This window comes from Ictidomys tridecemlineatus, chromosome 2 (assembly GCF_052094955.1).
Source record: "Ictidomys tridecemlineatus isolate mIctTri1 chromosome 2, mIctTri1.hap1, whole genome shotgun sequence".
NCBI classification, from domain to species: Eukaryota; Metazoa; Chordata; class Mammalia; order Rodentia; family Sciuridae; genus Ictidomys; species Ictidomys tridecemlineatus.
The window spans coordinates 156,034,572-156,059,129 of NC_135478.1; the positions used below are offsets into that span (position 1 = coordinate 156,034,572).

Genomic DNA, 24,558 nt, shown 5'->3' on the forward strand with positions numbered 1-24,558 from the left:
CTAAAGGTGTAGGGAATTGGGAAATGGGATATGGTCTTTTTGTGGGAAGATGGTAGTAGACGCAGGGCTGTGGCTGTAGCTCAGTGGAAGAGCACTTGCCTTGCATGTGTGAGGCACTGGGTTCAGGCCTCAGCACACATATAAAATAATTAATAATGATATTGTGTGTCCATCTACAGCTAAAAAAAAATATTTGAGGATATCCCATTTTGTATGGGTGAAGCATGAATCTAATTTTGTCTTTTTCTAAAGTCTTAATATTTGAATATAATTTTTAAAAATCCATTGTTTCTCCATGTTTTAAAAATTGCCTTCTAAATTCTATATGTACATGGATCCATTTCTGAACTTGACATTCTGTTCTGTGGTCTCTCTATTCATGCATCCACAATGAACTTTTTAAATTATAGATTTATAGTATGATTCATATCATGTAAGAATAGTCACCACTTTTTAGATTTTCCTTTTTCAGTTTCCTTATTATTGTATCTTTGTTTTTCCATGTGAACTTTAGAATTAACCTATCTTAAACAATAAAAACATCTTCAGAGTATTTTTTATTGGGACTATATTCAATGTATCTATTAACTTACAGGGAATTTACATATTTGTGATATATAGTTCTTTCCAAAAATGGAGAATGTCTTTCTACTGCTTCTGGTCTACTTTCTGAATATAATAGTATTTTAAAGTTTTCCTATGTATGTTTAACATAATTTTTGTTAAGAATATTTGGAAATATTTTTCTGTCCTTAATAAAAAGATTTTTATAAGTTATATATATTTAAGTGGTTATTGTTCTGTGTATAAAAGCTATTGACTTTTAATACCTGATCCTTTATGAAATTTTTTTTGATATTAATCTTAGCATTGGTTATTTTCTGTGTCCGAAGTGTACCAATAGATAATATGTCATTAAATACAGTTTTCTTCCTTCTTTTCCAATCTTATGTTTCTATTTATTTTTTTCTTGTATGATTGCACTAATATCTTTAGTCCTAATTCATTAGTAGTGAAGGTAATAGGCATCCTTGCCTTTCCTGACTTTAGTTGGAATGCTTTTAGTGATTCTCTTTCTATATATTCAATATGTTATGGAAATGTGTATCCACTGGTAGAGCTTTTTAAATACCTGTATCTATGAATCTAGGACTATGTGCAGAGTGGGACTTGAGTATCTATTTTATAAAACATTTCAGAAGGATTTAAGGTAAATTCTCACAGCATAACATGTAAGTAAATTAATCCACTGCATTAACATTTATTGGGTCATATTTTGTATAGGAACCTGTGTATATGAAGACAGCCTTCTCAACTCAAGGAACTCAGTTTAGCAGTGTGGAAACACCTACAAAGTAATGATGTATAAAGTATAATCAATATAGTGTAGACAGTGTTTCATCACTAGTATCTTTGCTCCAAATTGTATTTCTGTAGAGTTTACAAAGATTTCCTTTTTTAATTAGAGCATTGTAGTTATAAGATTTATTCTTTTTAAAATAATTCAAAATTGAATTATCACCAATAGCCTCTACTTAAAATATTATGGTGTGTTATAGAAATTCTCAATTCCCTGCCCTTTTCTCTCCTCATCGTATGTGTTATTTTCAAATTGTGGCATATTGACTATGGCACATTATCTAATTCACATGCACAAGGCCCTGGGTTTGATCCCCAGCACCAAAAAACAAAACATAATTATGTTATGATCAAAGGCCAATCAGTTGTCTGTTAAGCAAAGTTATATAGATAAGTGTTTCTGAAAGCAGAGTAATTCTCTTAACTTATATTAAAGGATTTATACTAATATTTTTAATGGTTTATACCTGCCCCAAACTGAGTCTGAGACCTATATTCCTCCTCTCAGTGTCTATTCTTTATAATTTCTCACGTGCTTTCAAAATTTTAGGAGGATAGAAAAGATTGTCCTAATATTTGGAGTTAATGCTAGAACTTGTTGAAGAAGAGATGAGATTTTTTTAACCTAAAATGAGCTGTAGAATATTTTTAAAATTTGATACACTGGGATAACTGGCCTCCTTTGTAAGTCAGCTTAAACTTGTACAGCATTTGGCTCTCAAGCCTTACAGTCTCTTCTTTTTGTCTCTGGGGTCTGAAGTACCTTCAGTTGAGAGTTGCCTAAGAATCTGAAAAGGCAGAGAGGTCAAAATAAGGCACAAAAGAGCACGAGGTTGATGCTTAGAACTAATTCTAGATATTGTACTTCAGGCATCTGAAAGATGTAAAGAGTTTAAGATTTGATTTTCTGTCTTTCTTTTTAGAGTACTGAGTCCAGCTTATAATAAATTGAACTGAAGTAAAAATCCAGGGTTATTAATTTGACTGGATTATAATTTTGCAGAAATAAGCTCATCAATGAAAAAGATAGAACCTAGGTAGTAGGTAGAAATAGCCCAGTAAAGGACAATTTAAGAGTTCTCTAGCAGAAATTGTTTATATTGCCTTTTAAATACTCCATGTGCACAGCACACAGAAAAATGATTTTTTAAATAATTGCTATGCTCAGTTTTATAATATATTTAGTTCAAGATGAGTTATTACTTTTGACATCACTGTAAGGCATCTTATGAAGTAAGATAAAAAATAGAAATAATTTCAATAAGTAGAAAGAATTACAAGTTATGTATTTTTTCCCCAATCAGATCTCTCTGGGCTTAACTTTTCCTTCTTGAAGCTGAACACCTGAGACCATGTTGATTTTGCATTTTTGTTACAATACAGGGTCATAGAAATTTGAGTTCTGTCATCAGAAACGCAGGGGCCTATTTATTAATCTTATTTACCCAAACCTTTCTTTAGCTGCTGCTGCTGCCCCTGCATCTTCTTTATTTCTTCTTCTTCTTCCCTCCCGCTCTCAAAAAAGATGTCAAAATATTGCTTCAGTTTGGTGAGCAGGGCCCTCATGGCTTTCTGTGTCAGGCTTACCTATCAACCTATCTGAACATGTTTGGATTTATATAGCTAATAGGACAAGAGTTATTTGTGAAGACAAATATAGAGTCCAAGAATACAATTAGTTATAAATTACAATCTTAGAACTGAGGATAGAATTTATTTCCTTGTATTGATTAACCATTTTCAACGGGAAATTTAATTGCTTATATGACTTTGAGAAGCATTAATTTGCAACTAATATTACAAGTTTAAATGTAGCAAATGTATTCTTAAAATGATCTTGTTAACTTCACAACTTTAGCTTCTAAGCTCTTATCACTAGATTTACTCATTAATCTGATCTAAATGTGTTCATACACGTAAGTGTTAAGCACTGCTTATTTACTTCAGCCTTGATAGGATATTTATAATGTCTACTGGCTCTGATGAGAAAGTTATTTATTTTCTAAAAACTTAAATATACCACATTTTAATTTTAAACCAAATTTTGTTTCAAAGAAACCACTATATTATTTTATTGTGAACTAAGTAGATGGAAAGTGAACTAAGACAGTGAACTAAGTCCATTGACTACACAAAGCAGTGCCTACAGAAAGAGTGTTATATTTTTAAGGAGATGTAAATCATTTCTTTTTAGAGCAATAGGTACAATCAACCAAAACTCTTACAAAGACTGACATAATATTGCTTCAGTCAGGTGAGAAGGGCCTGCAAAGCCTCCTATGTCATGCTTATCCAAGCAATAAATTACTTTTTTAGACAAAAACCATCCTCTAAAATTGCTTTAGCTTTTTTTGAAGTAAAAGTACTGAATGTGTAGTATTGGAAACACTTTATTTTGCTTTTCATCAAGTGCAATTATTTTCCATTTGATAGTGGAAAATAATGATATTTTCCACATCACAGAAGAACAGATAGGTTTCTTACATTTTAGTGTTTTCTCATTCATATTGAGTCCAGTTTTAATTTGTCCCAAATATTCTTCCCACTCTATACTTTAATTTCATTGGCCTCTTAACCTAGAAATCTTCCTGAAAAAATAGTCCTAAAATATCTGAGAAATAGTTCCATATTTAAGTTTAATACCTGATATTATTTCCTTGAAAGATATTTCTAAAGATACATGTGATTTAAAAGTTTTGATAGAATGCTAATACTAACTTCTCATTAGATGTTCATCTTCCTTGAAATTTCATAAGCTAAGTGAATAACAAGTGCTTCCCATTTTAGTCTCTCTTGAGAAATATGCTAACAATATCACACATATACAAATAGACTAGTATGTGAAAAAAAAGTAGCAAGAAAGAAATTAAATGAAAATTAAGTGCCTTTGGGGATTAAAACTCTTAGGAAGTCTTGAAATCTAGGTTAAAAACATCAGGCAAAGATAGACTCAAATTCATAGTCAGTTGTATGTAACTACCACTAGGTTGGTGTAGTGTATGCTGAACAAATTCTGACATATAAAACTATTTATTTAGCTTATTTTGATTCACATTAACTTTAGCCAGATTTTGTAGGCTTATAGGTCATTTTGTGAATCTGAGGAAAACTGGGAACCCTAGTCCCAGGGAGAAAATGCACTTACACACAATCACAAATTTTGCATATAATTTCAAGAAGTTTTCAGTCTCATTGAAGCCTGTTTGTCCATTAACTGCATAGAGTTTTATGTTAGCCAATATGTTGCAAATAAGAGAAAAATAACTCATGTTATCTAAGGCAAAGATGAATATCTTGGCCCTTGAGACTGGGAAGACAGTGAACTAAGTCCACTGATTACACAAAGCAGTGCCTACAAGAAGAGCTGGATCTGCAGACTTTCAATACCACCAGAAAGGGGGAAATTATATATGTGTGTATATATATTTATTTGTTCTGATTAGTTATACATAACAACAGAATTCATTTTGACATATATTTTATGTGTGTATATGTGTATGTGCATTTTTTTTTTTTTGGTATTGCGGATTGAACTAAGAGGTGCTTATCCACTGAGCAACATCCCCAACCCTTTTATTTTTTACTTTATCAACTTGCTAAGTTGCTTAGGGCCTCATTAAACTGCTGAGTCTAACTTTGAACTCTTGATCCTCTTGCCTCAGCCTCCCAAGTTGCTGGAATTATAGGTGCACACCACACTGCCTTCTCTGCTGCTCATTTCTGCTTGCCTTCACTTTTGTTGGCATAGGAATTTGATTTTCTTCTACAGAGATAACCTTTTTCTGGTATGAGAAACATACCCACCAGCAAATGGTAGAGAAAACCATGGTAGAGAAACACACTCACCAGCAAATCCTGCTTAGCAAACCTAGGAAAAACAGCTTTCCTGACATGTATATATCAAATCCAAAGGATTCTCTCTCTCTGCTTAGGTCACTTTCTATCTACTAGTCACTGTGGGTTTCATTCATCATATCTATTTCATGGCCACATTTGTGGCAAGAAAGTAAACAAGGCAGAGTCTGTTAGTAGAAGGAAGAAGATGGAATACCTTAAATACTACAAAGCAACATACAGAGACTCCTGAATTATTATCTCTAATGCAATAGAGATAATAAAAAGGAATTAAATTTCTCAGCCTTTACTAAGAACTATTTCAAGTCATAATCAATTGTCAGAGAGAGGAGAATGGAATAAGTTGGCAACTGATGGATAAACTGAGGCTGTGTGAATGAGTCTGAGTGTCAGTGCTGTTGGTAAATTGGCTCTCTGGGAAAAAAATGTCTGCATAAATTAATGAGTACCTATACACTTTAAAAACATTTTACTGATATAAAGAATAAGTAGCACACAATTTATAAAAATATTATGTACTATGCATATAAATATGTTTATGATTTCCATATAGCCAGTTGATTCTTCTCTAATAATTTTGCTGTCTTTTGCTGAACTCTTATGGGACTCACTCTTCAAATGTGGTTGTAACTGACAAGTGTTTGATGAAGATTAGGGTTGAATGATATTTTCCTTTTCATTAACAAATAAGATGTAAGGACTTTACTTATTTGTATTTTGTTTTTATTTTTTGTGGTACTGAGGATTGAACCCAGGAATGCTCTATCACTGAGCTAACACTCCCAGCCCTTTTTAATTTTTATTTTGAGGCAGGGTCTCACTAATCTGCCCAACCAGGCCCCGAGTTTGGGATCCTCCTGCCTCAGTCTCTCAAGTCACTGGGATTAGAGGTGTGTGCCACCATGTCTGGCCTAATTTTTCAATGATGTGAGAAACTTTTTTTTTTTTTTGCTGAATTGAATAATAACTTTGAGTATTTGAAGGATAGTTCCTCAATATTTCTGTTATTTACAACATACACAATAGTTGCAATAACTTTTATGTTTACCATGAATTTTTTTGTCACTTTCTTAACTCTAGAAAATGAATGAAACAGCAATTCAAGCCTTGGTTAGTAGTATTTCCTAATTTACGTGGTATGAATATTCTCAAATGCAGTTGTCTTTTTTTTTTGTCTGCATTTCTTTTTCTTATTTATTTATTTATTGCATTACAATTCTTAATACACCTTTGTACCACAATTTATCATATCTCTGATTGTATATAAGGTGAATTTGGTGTCAACATACCTTATATAAATGTAGTTGTCTTTATGCTACCACTAGGACATCACGGAAGACATGAATTGGGAAGAGATGTGTACCAGCATCCGACTCTATAGTATCTTCACTATACAATAGATTTAAATGACCTCAAAGTCATACATAATACTAAATAATAGTAAAACAATTAGGAAGTGTTTTTTTGAGTGTTTATTACTTTTGTCATATATATATATATAATTTCATTGTAAATTTATATAATTTTTAGTTATGGCTGTGTTGGAAAATAGTGTACCAAAATTCCAGAAATTTTAGCATTTACCCTCTGAGACAGTTCAAACAAGTCTAGCATATCATTTGTATGATTGCAAGAAAATGTTAGTCAAGAGACCCCTGTTTGAAGTTTTAAAATTTTTTAAATAAAGCTGAGATGTAAAATCAAGGCTCTGCTTAGCCATCAAATTTTTATCTGAGACAATATACTCCACAACTATATGTAGGTAGATAGCTAGTGTCAGATACACTCAAATTTGAATGGCTTTACTTTTTAAATTTGTTTTAATTAGTTACACATAACAGTACAATGATCTTGACATATCATACGTTTGAATCAGATGGGATATCTCATTTTTCTGAGTATACAGGTTGAAGAATCACATTGGTCATGCATTCACATATATACACACAGTAATAATAATGGTTTTACTTTATGATTAGATGAGTTTTAGATTATCCACCAGTTTGGATTTTCCAAATCCATTTTCTTTCTCTTTTTTTAAAATATTTTTGTTTTAGTTGTAGTTGGACTCAATACCTCCATTTTATTTATTTTTATGTGGTGCTGAGGATCAAATCCAGTGCCTTTCATGTGCTAGATGAGCGCTCTACCACTGAGCTACAACCCTAGCCCCAATTTTCTCTCTTATTATAGTGCAAATGATTGAGAAGGTATTTTCTCATATAACCCCCAAATTTAATTCCCATACTTTTATAGTTTAACTAGAAAAGGAAGGAAAAGCAGAATCTCTGAAAGTGTTTTCTGCTTCTTCACTGGTGTGTGTGATTAAAATCAAACTTCCATTTCCTCATATTATGAACTCTATCAGATTTTTTTCACACTTGAATATCATCTTTTAAAAAACTGTACTAGACAAAGTGTGACAATGAAAATTGGAAATATGCTCAGATATACTGGCATCATTTAGTGGGTATGATTTTGCTAAGATATGATTAAAGGAAAATAATGGTGATAAATGCTTGATACTTTACTTTTATGCATTTAGCATTGAATACAGAAGTGCCATCATCATTTTTTTTTTTAATTTTAGTACCAGGGATTGAACTAAGGGCACTCAACCACTGAGCCAGATCTCCAGCCTTTTTTTCTTAAAAAAAAAAAAATCATTCAGAGACAGGGTCTTGCTAAGTTACTGAGGCTGACTTTGAACTTGAGATTCTTCTGCCTCAGCCTCCTGAGCCACTGGAATTATAGAAATGTGCCACTGCACCTGGCTATAATTGTCTTTTTAGTGATTTTTCTGCAACTCAAACTCTCAGGTGCTTTAAGCAACCAAAGAAATGGATAACTGAGATTAATTGATGAAGTAAGTCTGAAACCTGAGAATAATTGTGTTCTTTAGTAACTATTTTATCTTTTATGTTCAATATAGATGTGTTGCTTTTAAACAATGTGCAACTGTAAAACCTACCAGTTTTCTAGTATTTATTTTAAACTTGACTTTATTTCTTAAAATCAGCAAAAAAGGCAAAGCTGTATAATTATGAGACACATTGTATCAAAATGTTTCTAAGCAATTGATTAAAAATAAAAGTGATAATGAAGCTAATAAGATAAACTGAAGTTTAGGAGAAAAAGTTATTAAACATGAGTGAAAATAAATTTATATTAGTAGTCTGTAATATCAAAAATGGAAGATTTTGTAAATCAGCTCTGGATTTAACTTTTCACACATGTCTATGTGCTGTAACAAAATAGGGCTGCCGATGAAGTTAGTATAAAATTGCATCATTTGATTTGTTCTTCTTGGTAGTAAGAGTTCACAAGATACCTCTTTTTCTGCTCTTGTGGGATTTGGAAGCATCCTGAGCCCATGATCATGAAGGATATTTAGGGACTAGAAACTAGCCTCAGGAGAAACATGATGGATTCATCAATGATAGAATTATCAATGTCAGAACTAGGTGAGAAGAGAGAGATGAAATTGATCTAGATAAGCAGAAAAGCATAGGCTCCTGGGGGTGGGGGAAATGGAGAATAGAACCAACAAAACCCAAGTCTGGTACCCCATTCAGAAAAGAAGGCAAAATGCAAGAAATAAACCCCATACCCTAAGATAACCGTATAGTCACAGCATGAGGCAGAGGCTGATGGAAACAAGGCAGGCATATACCAATCATACTGATGTCAATGATAAACAGGCCTCAGGTGGATTTTGTGAGACTAGCTGAATGTATAATGTCATGTCAATGAGAAAAAAATCAGTAAATATGTGAGATTGGCAGAGGTGAAGTTTGTTTATACTGGAGTAGAACTACAGTTATATTTCTGCAAATTAGCAAAAGAAATTAGATAAAACTCTACTGGTTTCATACTTTTATCTCTTCTTATATAAGAGGGGAGGAAGTAGTTAAAACTGGAGATCTAAACTAGTTATGCAACTCTACCTCAATAGGCAAGAAATGCAGTCTACTTCACTGCACAGAAGGAAACGGAAATGATTAGGTAAGATAGCATCATCATGCCATCGAGTGACCTAGGGAGCTAATGGCTCATAGTTTCCAAAGACAAAAATGAAATTTGGAACATAGAAATTTGATTATATTTTCACAGTATAGAGTTTCTGTGTAACCAAAATTTCTGATATAACCATAAAGTGAATGAATTATCCAAAGGAATGGATATGACTTTAAAATAAAGGCACCTGTTTTAAGAAGTCAACAATCTTTCACAGATTACTATAACCCAATTAAGACCATAATAATATAGGATGTTATTTCAGGGTAGCAAAATTGCATTAAAAATAATTAAGTTAGGATAGTCAGAATGGCCACTTTCATCATGCATTTTTAAGCACAGTGTAAATCATAGTAATATTTTGCAATATGTTGTCTGTGATATTTCCCCATAAATTTCCTGTCCTAAGTAAAAAAATACTATAATAATAGAAAGATGAAGAACAAGGTTTGTGTTATAATTCTATGATCATAGGATTTGAAGGGAAACCTAGATCTCATCTATTTCTCTTTCCTTTTTTGGAGTTTAAATTATTCAGGCAAAAATGCAAAGAGCATAAATATCTTCTTTGGACCTCCTAGCAACTAGATGGGAAGTGAAAATAAATTTTCTTGATGAGTTCCATAACCCTGCAATCTTTACATTTGAATAGTTGGCCCATTTAAGGTTAAATGAATAAAATAATGTGCAAATAAATGAACAAATTCCATTATTTTTAAAAAAGGATTCTCTGATAGTCAATCATGCACCTCTACCCAGAAGGCAGACATTTCCCTTGTAGAAACATGGAAAAAAATGGATTCCTTCATTCATCCTTCTGCTACTCCTACCAATAAAAACAAACACATCCCATTCAAAGCAGAACATTTAGCTCTCTGTTAGCAACAGAAAGAACACTTCCCCAGCAACAGGAAAACCCGAAAAGGACATCTATTTTTAAAAATAAAATGTGAAGCCCTCAGCATTTTGCTGATTTAGTGAACAAGACAGAGAATAAATCTTATCCATCCAAATTAGGTGAATGGCCTATGGATTTTAAGAACAAATAGCCTGATTTTACATACCTTTTATTTGATTATTTGCTTTGTTTTTATACACCAGATCTTTTCCTGACATTTCTGCTGATTTCTCTGTTTATGGTTATTTGCACATATGGCCATTATAAGGCAGGAGGTGTCTCATTTTAAGTGGAAAGGTGGTAATTCAAGGAGTTAATTACCATATGAAAAATAGTTCATAGCCGTCTGTGCCACTGCTCAGTAGCAAGGTTTTGTAAAAGGAGGTGGTAAATAGGCTTGAAGAAAAGTGATAGGAAAATGAACTGCAACTTTCTTATTATTGTTACATATCACAGTTTTAAAACAGAAAGAAACCTAAAGAAGCATTTGATTTTGAGCCCTGGCATTGTTCAATGATTAAAATAACAACCTACTTTATTTTATGTGTGTGTGTGTGTGTGTGTTTCACACATATAAGTGTTAATATGTGTCATATATGTTGGATCTTCTAAATTTACAGTTAAAAAAAAAACCCAGAAGCTCAACAAATGATGAATTTTCACTTCAAAGGTTTAATCCTATTTAATAGCAAAGGCAGGGTCACAAAGCAAATCTTCTCAGGTTTCTATTCTTTTCATTCCCCAGCCAATATTATGAGCCATAGATGTGATATCTCTTCCATTCAGTAGTGTGTACAATTAGTACAGTTTCCAATTTAACATTTTCATTGAAAACAAAAACATCACATAGGCAAGGGTGAAGACATGCCAAATTAACTTTGTTGCAACTAATGCATTACTATTTAAAAACAATAGTACTTTTTAGAATATGCTTATTTTCTCTTTTTAACTTAGTTGTTAAGCTAGTTAAATAGGAAGCAATATATTATTTGATTTTACCCTTTATAAAAATGGAACTAGCTGAGGTAAGCCTTAAATATGGAGATGTATTATACGAGCTTGTTTTATGAGTAGATTGCTTTTCTCATTTCCTCTTTTGGCTGAAGGCAAAAACAAGAGGACAAAGGTTTAATAACAATACTTAGCATGTCAGATTAAGGGCAGAGATGGTCGAAACGTTTTAGTCTTTAATGTATATACTTAAAGATGTAGTATACACATAATTCTGAATTACACACACACACACACACACACACACACATACATACAGAGTCAAATAAGCTCATTCAATAAAATCATAAGGTGCTTGGGTCTACAGATAAAAATGTGAAAGCAATTGCTATGCGCTTTCCTTTACTATTTGGGCTGGTGAAACAATTCTCTATGGTATTATAATGGTGGATAGGTGACATTATACATTTGTCAAAAAGAGTGAAGCAACTTATGCAAATAAAAAATCAAATCATTTAGGAAGTAGGCAGATCTCAGGAAACAATGAAGTTGACAAGACAATCTAACTGTATTATAAATGTATAAAACAATCTTACTGAAGGGATTGGGGAAGAGCTGCCCAACTCAGTAACTCTGGAAATGACTAAAGTCTGTAAGATTAAAAACAAAAGTAACTGTATGTAGGAACTGAGCTTACAGTTGATAAATCTGTTTCCCTTGAGGGTATGGGCTAACAATTCTGATACTGCTATACATGTGCATTGAAATGAAACAAGTAAATGGAGATGGCAGGAGCCAGATTTGTCACTGATAAAGAATTATAGATAAGGGGAGGAAGTAGAATGATTGTTTTGGTAAATGGAATTAAGTTGGAGACATCACTATATACTAATATTTAGCTTAATATAGAATGTTACATACAAAAAATATACACTAACCCATGTATATACACCTATATGTATATATAGGTACATGGATTAGTGTATACCTATATATTATCCTTGCTTTGTCAGCTACAAAGGCTTACAAGAAATGACACCTCAAGCAGCAAGTAAAATTTCTATCCTGGTTTCTAATATCATTCTCCAATAAAAGGAACTAGGGTTTCTTAGAGAAATAGTTGATTCTAGACTTGGGGCATGATAATTCTGGAATATTTTCTATCTATTAGAAAATAAAGAAGTGCTTAAGAATGAAAATAAATGGCTCCATATTGATAGGAGTTTGTTAGAGGGACATAGGACATCTGAAAAAGTTCCAGTGACCAAAGCTGGGACAATTTGAATAATAAAATAAACTGGTATTGAATTTTAACCTAAAGTTAAGATAAATACCCATGTGTTCATGTTTATATAAATCATTAAATAACAGAAAAGAGGCAAATCTCCAATGCAAAATAATTTCAAATAATTTATTTTATACTCTACCCTCAAAAGGAACATAAATTCCCATTCTCTAAGTGTGGGCCACACAGAGTGTCTTCTTTTTAAGGGGTATAGTATGAAAAGTGGAGAAAAGAGTAATTTCACAGTGGAGAAACTTGACAAACATGACTTCAGGTGATAAAAGCTCAATACCATCATTGATAGCTTGTATCTTTTACAGGTTACCTAGGATAAGTGACTAAAGCTCTCAAGGTCTGTAAGTGTATGATAAGATGTACTGTGATGACCTTTTCCAAATATTAGATATAATACGTTCAAATTCTTGCTACAATCTGACCCATAATTAAGTATCAATAATAAAGAATTGTTTGTAATGTGCTTTCAATCTACTTTTTTATTTTTTTGTGGTTTAAAACAGTATTTGCTTTTAAGAACTATCAACTGGGGTACTATGACCTGGTAATACATATACCATAGACTTTTAAGTATTTGTAATATTGCCCTTTTTATTTAGCTCTTTGTATCATTGTAGAACTGTTATTGAAGAGACTTGTGAACATCGTAATTTTATAATGGCTGCATCTGCTGTTAGCAGAGCTGTATATTATTTCTGCCTGATTGTTGGTCTTGAGTTGGCCCAGTATTTTCTCAAACTGTACCAAGCAAGAAAAAAATACCCATGCTGGGCTGTCTGAAGGTAGACTTCAGAGCACTCTTAAATGCTCTGGAATTTCTGTTTAATATTGTTCTATAAAAGCTGCTATTGGGATAGTCTGCTCTTGTCTGTACCTTGACTACAGTCTCCTGTTTCCAATGCATTATTTCAATGTCGATTTGTTGGCTTTGACCCTGTACTTTGTTAATGAATATATGGCAGTTATTAATGTTCAGTAGAGATGGTGGATCACGCTAATAATATTATAAGAAACTGGAGCTGATAAAATGTTTAAATAAAATATAATGTATTATATATTTCAAATTAGCTAGAGGATTTGTAATTATTTTACTACAAAGTAATAAATATTTTGAGATGATGGCTATGCTGATTATCCTGATTTGATCATCACACTATGTATATACATATTGAAACATCACATTGTACACTCTAAATTTGTACAATTATATCAGTTAAAAATAAAACTAGCCAGGCATGGTGGTGCACACCTGTAATCCTAGCGGTTTGGGAGGCGAAAGCAGGAAAATTGAAAGCTCAAAGCCAGCCTCAGCAACTTAGTGAGGCTGTCTTTCAATGAAATAAAAAAAAAAAAAAAATAAAAAAAAACCACACACACAAAAAAACAAAAACAAAAACAAAAAACAAAAAAAGGAAAAAGGGCTGGGACGTAGCTCAGTGGTTAAGTGCCTTTGGCTTTAATCCCAAGGACCAAACAATCACACACTAAAAAAAAAAGTTGTTACCAAAATATTTAAATGTGACAACTGTTCGATAGGTCAAATTTGTTTAGGTAGTTAATGCTGTACATTTCCAGTTTCTCAAAAAGAAATTAGAGGCAATTTGTGACAATCTGAATATGTAGAAAAAATTGTTTTGTCTCACACTAAAAATGGACAACCTGGATATTCTGTTTGCTTGGAGGTTTAAAAATCACTGGCAGTGGACTGTTTCAAAGCATTTCACACTTGATTTTTGCTTCTTTTTGTCCTCTTTTTTTTTGCTAGACTGATTGGATATTGCTGTTGGGAAATCTAACTTCTTTCAATAACAACCACAGAGGCATCCTTATCATGTGCTTCTTAAGATAGTTTTGTTTTAAATTTCTTATTGATAACTAAAATACCCAGCATCTCAGATCTTCCTGTTCCACATTTCCTTTGTAATAACTGATATGAATAGGATGTTTTTAAGACCACATGGAATGAAACTGCAATCTGTATCAAATTAGGTGCTTACTTTGTTTTTTAAAATGCTAGCTGCTTCTGTAAGCATTCTTTTCCAACTATATAAGTCAATTTCCACAATTATGAAATAGCATACCTATTCACTTTGTTTCCTTTGCTAGCATACCTATTCACTTTGTTTCCTTTGCTAGAAAATTAACTTTGACTCATCCCCAACAGTATTTGTTTAAGAAGGTGGAGGGAAAGGCATAGCTCACAATTCTGTCACAAGCTTTCTTCTTAGTATTCTAGTGGCAGTATAACTTAAGTAATTTACTCTTTCAACATAAAGGATTGTTTCTAATTAGTTTTAACTAGCCTTTTCCATGGTGTCTTAGGAAATGATTCAGGCATCAATTTAAAATATATTTATTGAGCATCTACTCTGTGTCACACACCACCCTATTTTAGGTACTAACGAAATATCACTGAACAAAACAGAAAACATGGTCTCATAGAGCTTATGATCTAGTGGAAGACAGATAATAAGAAAAATAGTAATTTGTTAGGTGTAACTACTATGAAAAAACTGAAGCAAAGAAGGGACGCTGTTAGGGGAGAGGCAATGTCTTAAATGGAATGGTAGGGTAGGTTTCTTGGATGATATTGGTGGAAAGATTTTTCCAGATAGAGATAATAGGTACATATGCTCCAGGATTGAAATTGCCTTGTTGTTATATAAGATCAGGGAGCAGGCCTGTGTAGCTGGAACAAATTGTTTAGCAGAAATAAGGGCAGAGGTAGAAATAGGGGTAGGACTAGGAAGGTCAGCTAGTATAGGTTTTAAGGTCACAGGACTCTGGATGAGAAAATTGGGAAGGTATTGAATAGCTGGCAATTTTAGCTTGCTCCTAGTTCTACAAACTTCTGAATATTAAAAGTATAACCATGTCATATCACAAGTTGCTACAAACCTCAAGTTGTGCCCAAACTTAATTTACCATTCTTAAAACAAGTGAAAATGCCTTACTTCTGAAAAGGGAAAGAGATGTAGAGAATAAGATTGAATACTAAGGCCAGATACCTAAATTACAGCTTTAATTCTCTAGTTGGGATCTTAAACATTAATGAGCCTTCTTCTCTGTTTTCTTATTTAAAGGTTGGAAGAGTATCTTTTTCCAGGGTTCTTGTTATCTCTAGTATGTCCTGGTTTCCCATAATACCTCAGTCCAGGCTGTATTTTCCAATCTTATTTCCTATTTATGGCTTGCTCTTTCTATACCAATAATATATTTTACTGTACTACACAGTTCAGAATTTTCCTGACCCAGCAACGTGGAAATGATGTATAAAGTATAGATTAAAACAACAAAAACTACTTCGCTAGAATTCTCGTAAAATGGAACAAAATCAGGGTTTTCTTGGTTTTCTGTTTGACTGCTTGAATGAACCATTTTGTTTTCTTGGTGGGGACAAAATATAGTACAAGGTTTGTAATGCCTTTACTCACTGTTCTGAGAATTTAAGAGGAACGGATTAAGTAAATTACACTTAGCACAACAGTATTATTGGTAAGTGGAGGGAAAAGATTTCAGTACTGGGAAAGAAGAAACTAAGGGTCTTAGTTTTTCAAATGCCTTTATACCCCTTATAAGAATGAGATTGAAGTGTTCTGCATATTAAATCTGAAAATTTTCTTGTCAATTTCTTTGGAAACTGATTTCTAACATAGAATATGGCACACGTTAACAGTACGTTCGAGTAAAGGACTTCATTACAATTCAGGAAGAAGTGAGCGCTTCTACATACTTTATCCCACTTTAGCGGTAGACTGCCTAAGGTGTCAGTCTCAGGGGTTTCTATGCACACGGATTTCCAGAGTTTAGACCCATTTAAACTGGAACTGTATAAAATGACATATGAAATTTGCTCACTCGGAAACACGAAAACATTGTATAAAGATAAAGCAATAAAGCAGTTAAAGGCAAAACCCGCTTTAGATATATGTTAAAGATCTCCTACTTGAAGAAAACCAAGCTCTTCTGATTACGAAAGGTGCTGTCCAATCACCAAATCCCCAAGAGCAAAGCTAAAGCCGATATGCCCATATCACATCTACAACCTGTAGCGCACCCTTGTAAAGAACTCACTGGGGAGTGATAGAGACAAAGGAAAGTTTGTCAAAGTTTTGGAGAAAGGAACGGCGCGGGGAGCGTTTCAGACCACACTTGAAGCCCAGGCAGTGAAGGAAGCCGACTACCCCAACTTGTTCTTCGATCGCCACCGGGCCAGGAGATGCGAGATGGAAGTTTTTCTACAGGAAATCAGTCTCCCGGTCCCCGTGACGCTGGAGATTCGCAGCGCCATCAGTCAAAGTCTGGGCTTCTGCCATTCTCGCTCCTCCCCAGGGCTGGCCAACTCAGGCGTTTAGGGAAGGACGAACGAACTCCGCGGGCAAGCATTCCAGATTCCCTGCGACCCCGAGGCAGGGGTTTCTCTCCCCTCGCAGCAATCCCGAGTTGCCCGGGGCACCTAGCCCGGGGAACTCCGCAGCCGGCGGCAAGGGGACGACCCCGCGCCCGCCTCCATTCCTCCGCGCGCCGGCGCTATGGAGACGGTCACGAGACGCCGGCGGCTCCTGCGCCCGCCAATGGGAGCGCACGTCGCGGGGAGACGCGGACGTCGCTCTTCCAAGATGGCGGCGCGTCCGTCGCGAGCAGCCGGGCCGGGGGGAAGCCAGCGAAGCCGAGTAAAGCCGCCGCCTGGGAGAGGATTGAAGGAGCAGTTGCCGCCGTTGGCGGCGGCCCGAGCAGTTTTCGCTACTGCTACGGCTGTTGCCATGCGGCGAGGCTAGGGAGGACCTCACTTCCCCGGGGTGTAATAATGTTAACAGAGGTAAGCGGCGACGGCGGCCAGTGTTTACCTGTGAAATGGGGAAGGGGCCGGCGCCAGTCCATCAGGGAACATCATTTCTCTGGCCCGTGGGCCCGACCCCCCGCCGGGGGCCTGAGGAGCTGCGGGGATCCTACAAGTGCCCCCAGAGTAGAAGCTGTGCTGACTCAACAGAGTCCCACTACCTTCGGCTGCCGGTGCCTCGCCTTTCGCAATTGCCACTTGCCAAGTCGCCCCTGGCACTGGGCTCCCGCCTGCTGTCGCTACGTCCTAACTAATCGCTCCCTTCATGGTGTCCCCTTACATGCTGGTCCGTGGCAGCGTTGGCCCCTGTGCGTTGCTGCTGGTTTTCCTTGGCCCTAAGGTTTGTCCGAGGTTCCTCTTCTCGGGTCCATGGGCTCCAGGCCCTCCACCTCCGAGCTCAGTCAGCATCCTGGGTTTGCCGCTCGGCTAGATCCGTTTGTTTCCCATCCCTTACTTTGATCGCTTCATGAAGTAGACGTTTTCCATTAAGCTACACTGGGATAGCTTAGTTTACCATCCCTCTTCTTTCCCCACATCCTGTCACCGTTCGTTTAAATCTGGTAACCGCAAAGTTCAATGGAGCATCTGCCTTCTTGATTTGTGTATATGGTCCCCTTGCTACTCTGGAATGGTTTTCTCCTTGGACGTGAAATGGAAGTAGGGCAACAGCGAATCAGTTTCCCTTTTCTAATGTCTACCGTCCATTGCACAAAACAGACTTTTTGAAGAAGTAGTTTGCCTTTACTAGCAGTACTTTAAGAGGGAGAAATTGAATTGGTGTAACTAGGTCCTTGACTGAAGTTAGCCCAGTTATATATAGTAGATGCAGGTGTTACCATCATTGCCTATAAAATACTGAAGTTTGTGGATTTGATAAGGTTTTTCTTAGAATCTGTATCCTTTAAGTACTGTGAGGATCCCCATATCAGGGACTATTTTAGGCATCTTTGTGGGCTGAACCTAAGATAGGAAGCAGTTTTAATGGACAATGGGAAGTAGTCCTACATGCACAAAGAAGGAAATAAAAACATTTATAGATGAGTGGCTTTTATGTGTGAAAGTGATGATAAAGGATACGTACCTTACTTTGTCCTTGGAACTTGATGAACTCGGAGAAATGCCATACTTTGGTGTTTGTATTTAATCTATGTACAAATCCTGGCATTTGATGTGTTCGGTAAATACTACTTGATTGTAACTACTTATTTTTAGAAGTTAGAAGTTCTCTTTATATTTCCATATTCTACAGGTTTTTCATTTCTGTAGTAATTTCATTGTTGGAAACTGTCACTGCATCATGAATTTCTGTTGTCATTAGCAGATTAAAAAATGAAAGTTTTGTAAGCTGGGCACTGCGACATATGCTTATAATCACAGCTGCTTGGGAGGATGAGGCAGGAGGATGCCAATTTATGAACCAGCCTGAGCAACTTTGTAAGACATTTTCTCAAAAATAGCTAGGGATGCAGCTCAGTGGCAGAGCACTTGCCTAGCATGTGCAGGCCTTGGTTTCTATCCCCATGTGACAGCAGAGAGAAAGAAAGAAAGAAAACACATAAGTTCTGTGTTTACCTTTAATGTGACATTTTGATGAGAATAGTTATCCTTATAAGTTTTCATAGGTGTCTCTACTACGTAATGTTTTATAAGGCCATCTTTTGTTAGAACTTGGCTGAATGTTTTAAAGATTTTTATTACTTTCACATGAAAGTGGTATCTGACTAGTAGTGGTGTCTTGATTTGTGAAAATTGGACTTCTGAAGTTTGTGTATTTACTATAATTTTGTTTGAGCAAAGTATTTTAAGCAGTAATTAAATGACAGTAGCAAGATGTATGTTAGTGTTTTGTGTGTGTGCCTTCACAAGTTTGTAAGTGGCAGACCCAGGGTTTTAACCTTGGCATTTACTACAGAGCCATTCTGTTAATCACTACTCTGGATCGCCTCTTCAAAGAAAGATCTAGATTAAATTGTCCTTGGATTTCATTTATAGTTTTCAGTATTCATTTTTATGGATTAGGAAACTGAAGCCTAGAGAGTCATCCAAGGTTAAAAGATTATTAGTGACATAGTTGAAACTAGAATCTCATCTTCTGGCTCTTGAGCACAGAGTGATGACCATTTTGCTCAGCTGCTTTTCTTTTTCTTATTTTTTTAAAAAATATTTTTGGTTATATCTTTTAATATGGAATGATATTTTTATTGGTGCTGAGAATTTAACCCAGTGCCTCACCTGTGCTAGGTAAGCTCTCTACCATTGAGCCACAACTCCAGCCTCAGCTGCTTTTCATTTAGTAGTTTTCATCTCTTTTGATAGGTTTTAAAACATGCTACTTCCTTGTCTGAATATTGTTAGTAAACTGAAAGACTATTGTTACTTGAGAAAGACTTTTTACTTCACCTTAGCTTTTTTCTGACCTTAAAAAAAAAAGCAAAAAGCAAAAACAAAAACAAAACTTCTAAGCCTTGTGAAATGGTACTATTTTGAAATATTTTAGATGTAAAATTTCACTAAATATTGGTTACTAAAAAATTAGTAGTGTGGGACTTCTTTTTTACTGTATTAGTTCTAACTTAGATCTGCAGGTTTTAGAGGATGATTTAATTCATGTTATATCTCAAAATATACAATGATGATATGTGGCATGAAAGATTATCCTGTCTTTAAGTTAGTCATGCACAGCAAGCATTGCCTGTGCTTAGAAAATGTTGAATTTGTACCTGGTTCCTTTACATCTCAGCATTGCAGTAGTGATATTATCTACATTAACCAGATGAGAAAACAGGTTGAGAAAGTTAAAATAGTTTGTTTAGAATCATGTAACAAGTGGTGGAGCCAGGAGTGGCACTTAGGTCCTCTTACTCAAAATTATGTGCTGTTTTTTGTAGCTCAGTATGGAATGTATCTATCTTTTTTTTTTTTTTGGTAGCTAATATCAGTTTACTTTTTTTTTTTTTTAAACCAAGGTGGGAATACTAAGTACAGTGACATGATAACAGCAATGATAAGTGTTTATATGAAACTTCAGTTTTGCATTTTCAAAATATACCTTTAATTGAAACCTTTTCAGAAATGAGAAACCACCTGAGTTATTCATTAGAGCTATTTTAAGTTAGGCTGAAAGAGAAAATTACTCAGTTGAGCAAACTAATATGTGCATTGAACTTTGAAACCTGTGAAAGATATTAGATTAGTATGAATTGAAAACAGACCCAGTTATATAGTTCTCATTTGTAACTCTTTGGCTTCAGTTTGAACTATTATATATATATGTAAACGCTTACTATATATATATGTAAACGCTTATATATGCACACAGATATATTTAATGTCTTATTATAATTTTTTACTTCAGTCATTGCCTCTATTAGAATGTCATACTTTTAATGTTTCTCCTATAGCATGTGGCAAAAAATTTTTCATGGTATACTTGAAATTTATTTGTTTAATATTAATCCACTCAACCTCTGACATATCTCTCTTTTTTTAAACCAACAATAAAATCTGTGTATAAAAATTAGGACGGGAGATATTTAACTGAAACTTTGTTTTAATTAATCTGATTTTAACAGTAGAATATAATGAAATATTTATCAGTACATTTTTATTAGTATACCTTAAAACTTTTCTTGGTGTTTCAAAAGCTATTAGGATTATGATTCTATGTATTACTGCGGAGAATGAAAGTTATAGAATGTTAGGTGCAGGACAGACTGAGTAAACTGTCTGCAGGGCATGCCAAACAAAGTTAGCTGCAGGGTGACCTGGTCACTAAAACCCTCTGTCTGGCTCTTTATCACCTGGTTGCTTCAAGCCCAAACGCCCAAGTCCCCGCTCAAGGCTGAGCGCTTTGCCCCCACCCCCCCCCCAAGGCTGAACACTCAACCCCCACTCAAGGCCAAGTACTTAACCCCCCTTGTGCCAAGAAGGCAGCTTGCAGACCCAGAGACCTCATTAGATTTGGGCTATAAAAACTCCCTCTTGCCCTCTCTGTCTTGCTTTCTCTATCTCTCTTGCTATTTCTCTTGCTTTCTCTGTCTCTCTCTTGTGCATCCTTGCGCTCTTGCTCTCTCTCTCTCTCTCTCTCTCTCTCTCTCTCTCTCTCTCTCCTCTTTCTCTCTTTTCTCCTCTGTTGCACTGCTGCAATAAAGATCTCTTGGTTGCTCTGAGTGTTGTGGTCACTTTTCTTTCATTGGTGCCGAAACCCGGGAGAGGGTTAAAACCCACTTTTGGCTCCCTCTTCCTTCGGAAGTGCCACTCACTGGACAGCCTGAACCCATTTTCTCGACCGCCAGAACTCCATCCACTACTGGCCTTCGATTGGTGAGTTTCCCCTTCCTGGAGTCCTAAACCCAATGGTGATGTCAGGAGGATTTGGGCAAACCTCTTTGCCCACCTGCAGAGAGGAAAACACCCTGTTTCTAAATCAGATGCACAGTGGGGTGGGGATAAGGCTCAGTAGTCAAGTGCCCCTGAGTTTAATCACTGACCCCTCTCCCACACCAAAAAAAGACTTCTTATCACTTTTGATGGGTGATTTTTCTCACAAAGAAGGTGATAGAATTTGGAACATATTGCATTTATTTAACCATGGAGACTTTCTTGTTTTGGGGAGAATCCTGAGATATAGTGAGAAGGTGTGCATGTAGAAAGCATCTTTGAACTTCTAATGCTCTTTTAAAACATGAACATGTACGGGTGCACACGTACGTTATGACTTGGTTTTTAAAATTATTTATGGTAGAAACATTCTTGGGATAAATATGAACTATTTCTTTAATTATTATTCATGACATTTTAAAGACTACTAATCAGAACAAGAACTCCATAGGTTCAGTGACATTCAAAAGATGTTGAAGTTTGCAAACAATTTTATAAAGGGAGTAGAAGACCATCAGTGTTTAGAATGAGTCTGCTTTGCCATTCTTCACACATCATTGTTTAGCATCTTTTGACCAGCTAAGCTGAATATTGCTAACTAGTTTTAATAATTTTTGTATCTATATTTATTTATTTCTGGGGATTGAACTCAGGGGCACTCAACAACTGAGCCATATCCCCAGCCTTATTTTGTGTTTTATTTAGAGACAGGATCTCACTGAGTTGCCTATGCCTTGCTAAGTTGCTGAAACTGGTCTTGAACTCACAATCCTCCTGCTTCAGCCACTTGAGCCGCTGGGATTATAGGTATTTACCCCAACGCCCAGCTGGTGATACATACTTAACTCTATCAACAATATTATTACAGTAGTGAGGCAACACATAAATTAACCTATATGTGAAGCATTATAAGGTGTGAGTCTTTATGTACTTATTTTTGATGTGATGTTGGGGAAATCCTTTGAACTTTCTAAGCATTAGTTTCCTTCTGTGTATAATTGGGATAATAGCACCTTCCTAGCTGCTTTCACAGTGTTATGAAGATCAAGTAAGATGGAGGGTATAACTCTATAAATTGTCAATCACTGTACAAACATTAGTGGTTAAAACATCAGTTCTTTTTTTTTTTTTAATATACCTTGAACTAATATGAATTCAAATCCTAGGCTTTAACTAGCTTCATTACTTACTAGGTTCTTGGTGGCTTAGCTTTGGGGGAAGGGAAGGTGGTCTTAGGCTATTGGTAAGTTTAAGGAACACAGGGAATAGGCTAAAAGAAGTGAAAGAAAAGTAAATGTACTGAGAGTAGGTCTTGGAATTACCAAACGAACAGGGTAGTTTCTTGTGTGTAAGTAAACTGATTTCAAAGAAATTCTTTTTAAATTTTTTAATATTTATTTTTTAGTTCTTGGCGGACACAACATCTTTGTTGATATGTGGTGCTGAGGATCGAACCCGGTCCGCACGCATGCCAGGCGAGCGCGCTACCGCTTGGGCCACATCCCCAGCCCCAAAGAAATTCTTAAAGGATGTTCCTAAAAATGTTTTGAAAAAGGTGGCCCTTTTGAGGTGAAGCAGTCATTTGTATGTACATATTTTAAAATGTTTGTGGGAAATCTTTATTAACCCTAGAAAAATTTTGAAAGGAAAATATGCTATTTAGGATAATATTTATAAGGATTTGATTGTAAATTATGCTATAAATTGATTTGAATAGATTAATATTTTCACCAAATATGTATATGCCTACTTTGTGCTAGGCACTTGGTAATAAGTTCTGATGCTGAAGTGGTGAGTCAGACCAGAAACCTGCCCTCAGAAATCTATCAGAGCTAAATTTAGCTCTGCGCCACTTTGGACATCAAAGTGAAAGCCTGGAGGTCTTTGTCAAAATAAAACAAATACGATTAAAGGATGAAAAATTAAGAGGAAGACAAGATTCAAGGATATAATTAAAAGATAAATTTGACTTAGATTAGTTTTACAGCTGTAGGCAGATCACCTCAGTCGTTTCTGTAGCATGGAAACCCTGAAATGAGTTTCTTATAACTGAAGAGTCTCTACTGTCTTTAATTGTTCCATGGTAATTTATAGTGAGGAGAGAGCAGTTAATGGGGAGAACAGAGAAGTGTTAAAAAAAAAAAAATCAGTGACTATTTATTTATTTATTTATTCTTAAATAACTTTATATTATTTATTTATTTTTATGTGGTGCTGAGGATCGAACCCAGGGCCTTGCATGTGTGAGGCAAGCGCTTTACCTCTGAGCCATAACCCCGGGCCAAATCTTTTTTATTTTTATAAAAATTAAAAAAAATATATATTTTTGTTCAGTGTTGGGAATTGAACCCAGGACCTCACTCTCCATTGAACTAAGCTCCCCCTGCCCCTTAGAGTGGTATAGCAAATTTTACTGAGAGACTTTAGCAAATTACATTACCCTAGGGAAAGTAATATTTGATTCCCTGGTCCCTCACCTCCACATATTATATGTTTATTTGCTTATTGTATGTTTTTTTCCTACTAGGGTACTTCTGAGGCTGTAGCTTAAAGTTGTATTTCACAGCCTAGAACAGAGCTTGACATTTAGTAGCTGTCACTAAGTATTTCTTAAATAAATGCATGCTAAATATTTCCTCAAGAAAATTAAGAGAGAAATGAAAAAATACTGATTGTTTATGTTAAATTTAAACTATCAATTAATTACCCTTAAATGAATGGCTACTATCTGTGTCTTATACAGTTTATATAGTGAGAATACTGTGTTTGGAATTAGGTGGATCAAAAAATATTGAACTTTAATTTAATTAGGGATATGGTTATCTTAATTTTTCATATAGGGAAAAATCTGATTAGATTGTTATTGATATACTCAATTATAATTGCAAGAGTTAGATTTTTATTTTGCTTCATTTATTACTTGATATATATTATAGCTTCATGAGTACTACTTTAAAT

At 35.1% G+C, this 24,558-nt stretch overlaps 1 protein-coding gene across 4 annotated transcripts in view; it reads left to right on the forward strand.

The window, feature by feature from the left end:
* Positions 1-17,065: 17,065 nt before the first annotated feature.
* The window catches only part of Snx13 (sorting nexin 13), a 142,503-nt gene continuing 135,010 nt past the window's right edge, over positions 17,066-24,558 (forward strand). For 3 of the 4 annotated variants that reach the window (XM_013360139.4, XM_005328782.5, XM_078040025.1), the window contains exon 1: positions 17,066-17,199. In XM_013360139.4, coding sequence (XP_013215593.2) covers positions 17,188-17,199 — 12 coding nt within the window. In that variant the 5' untranslated portion in view covers positions 17,066-17,187. Of the gene's footprint in view, positions 17,200-21,387; positions 21,544-24,558 lie in introns of those variants that run through there. The other variant, XM_078040024.1, reaches the window with a different exon arrangement.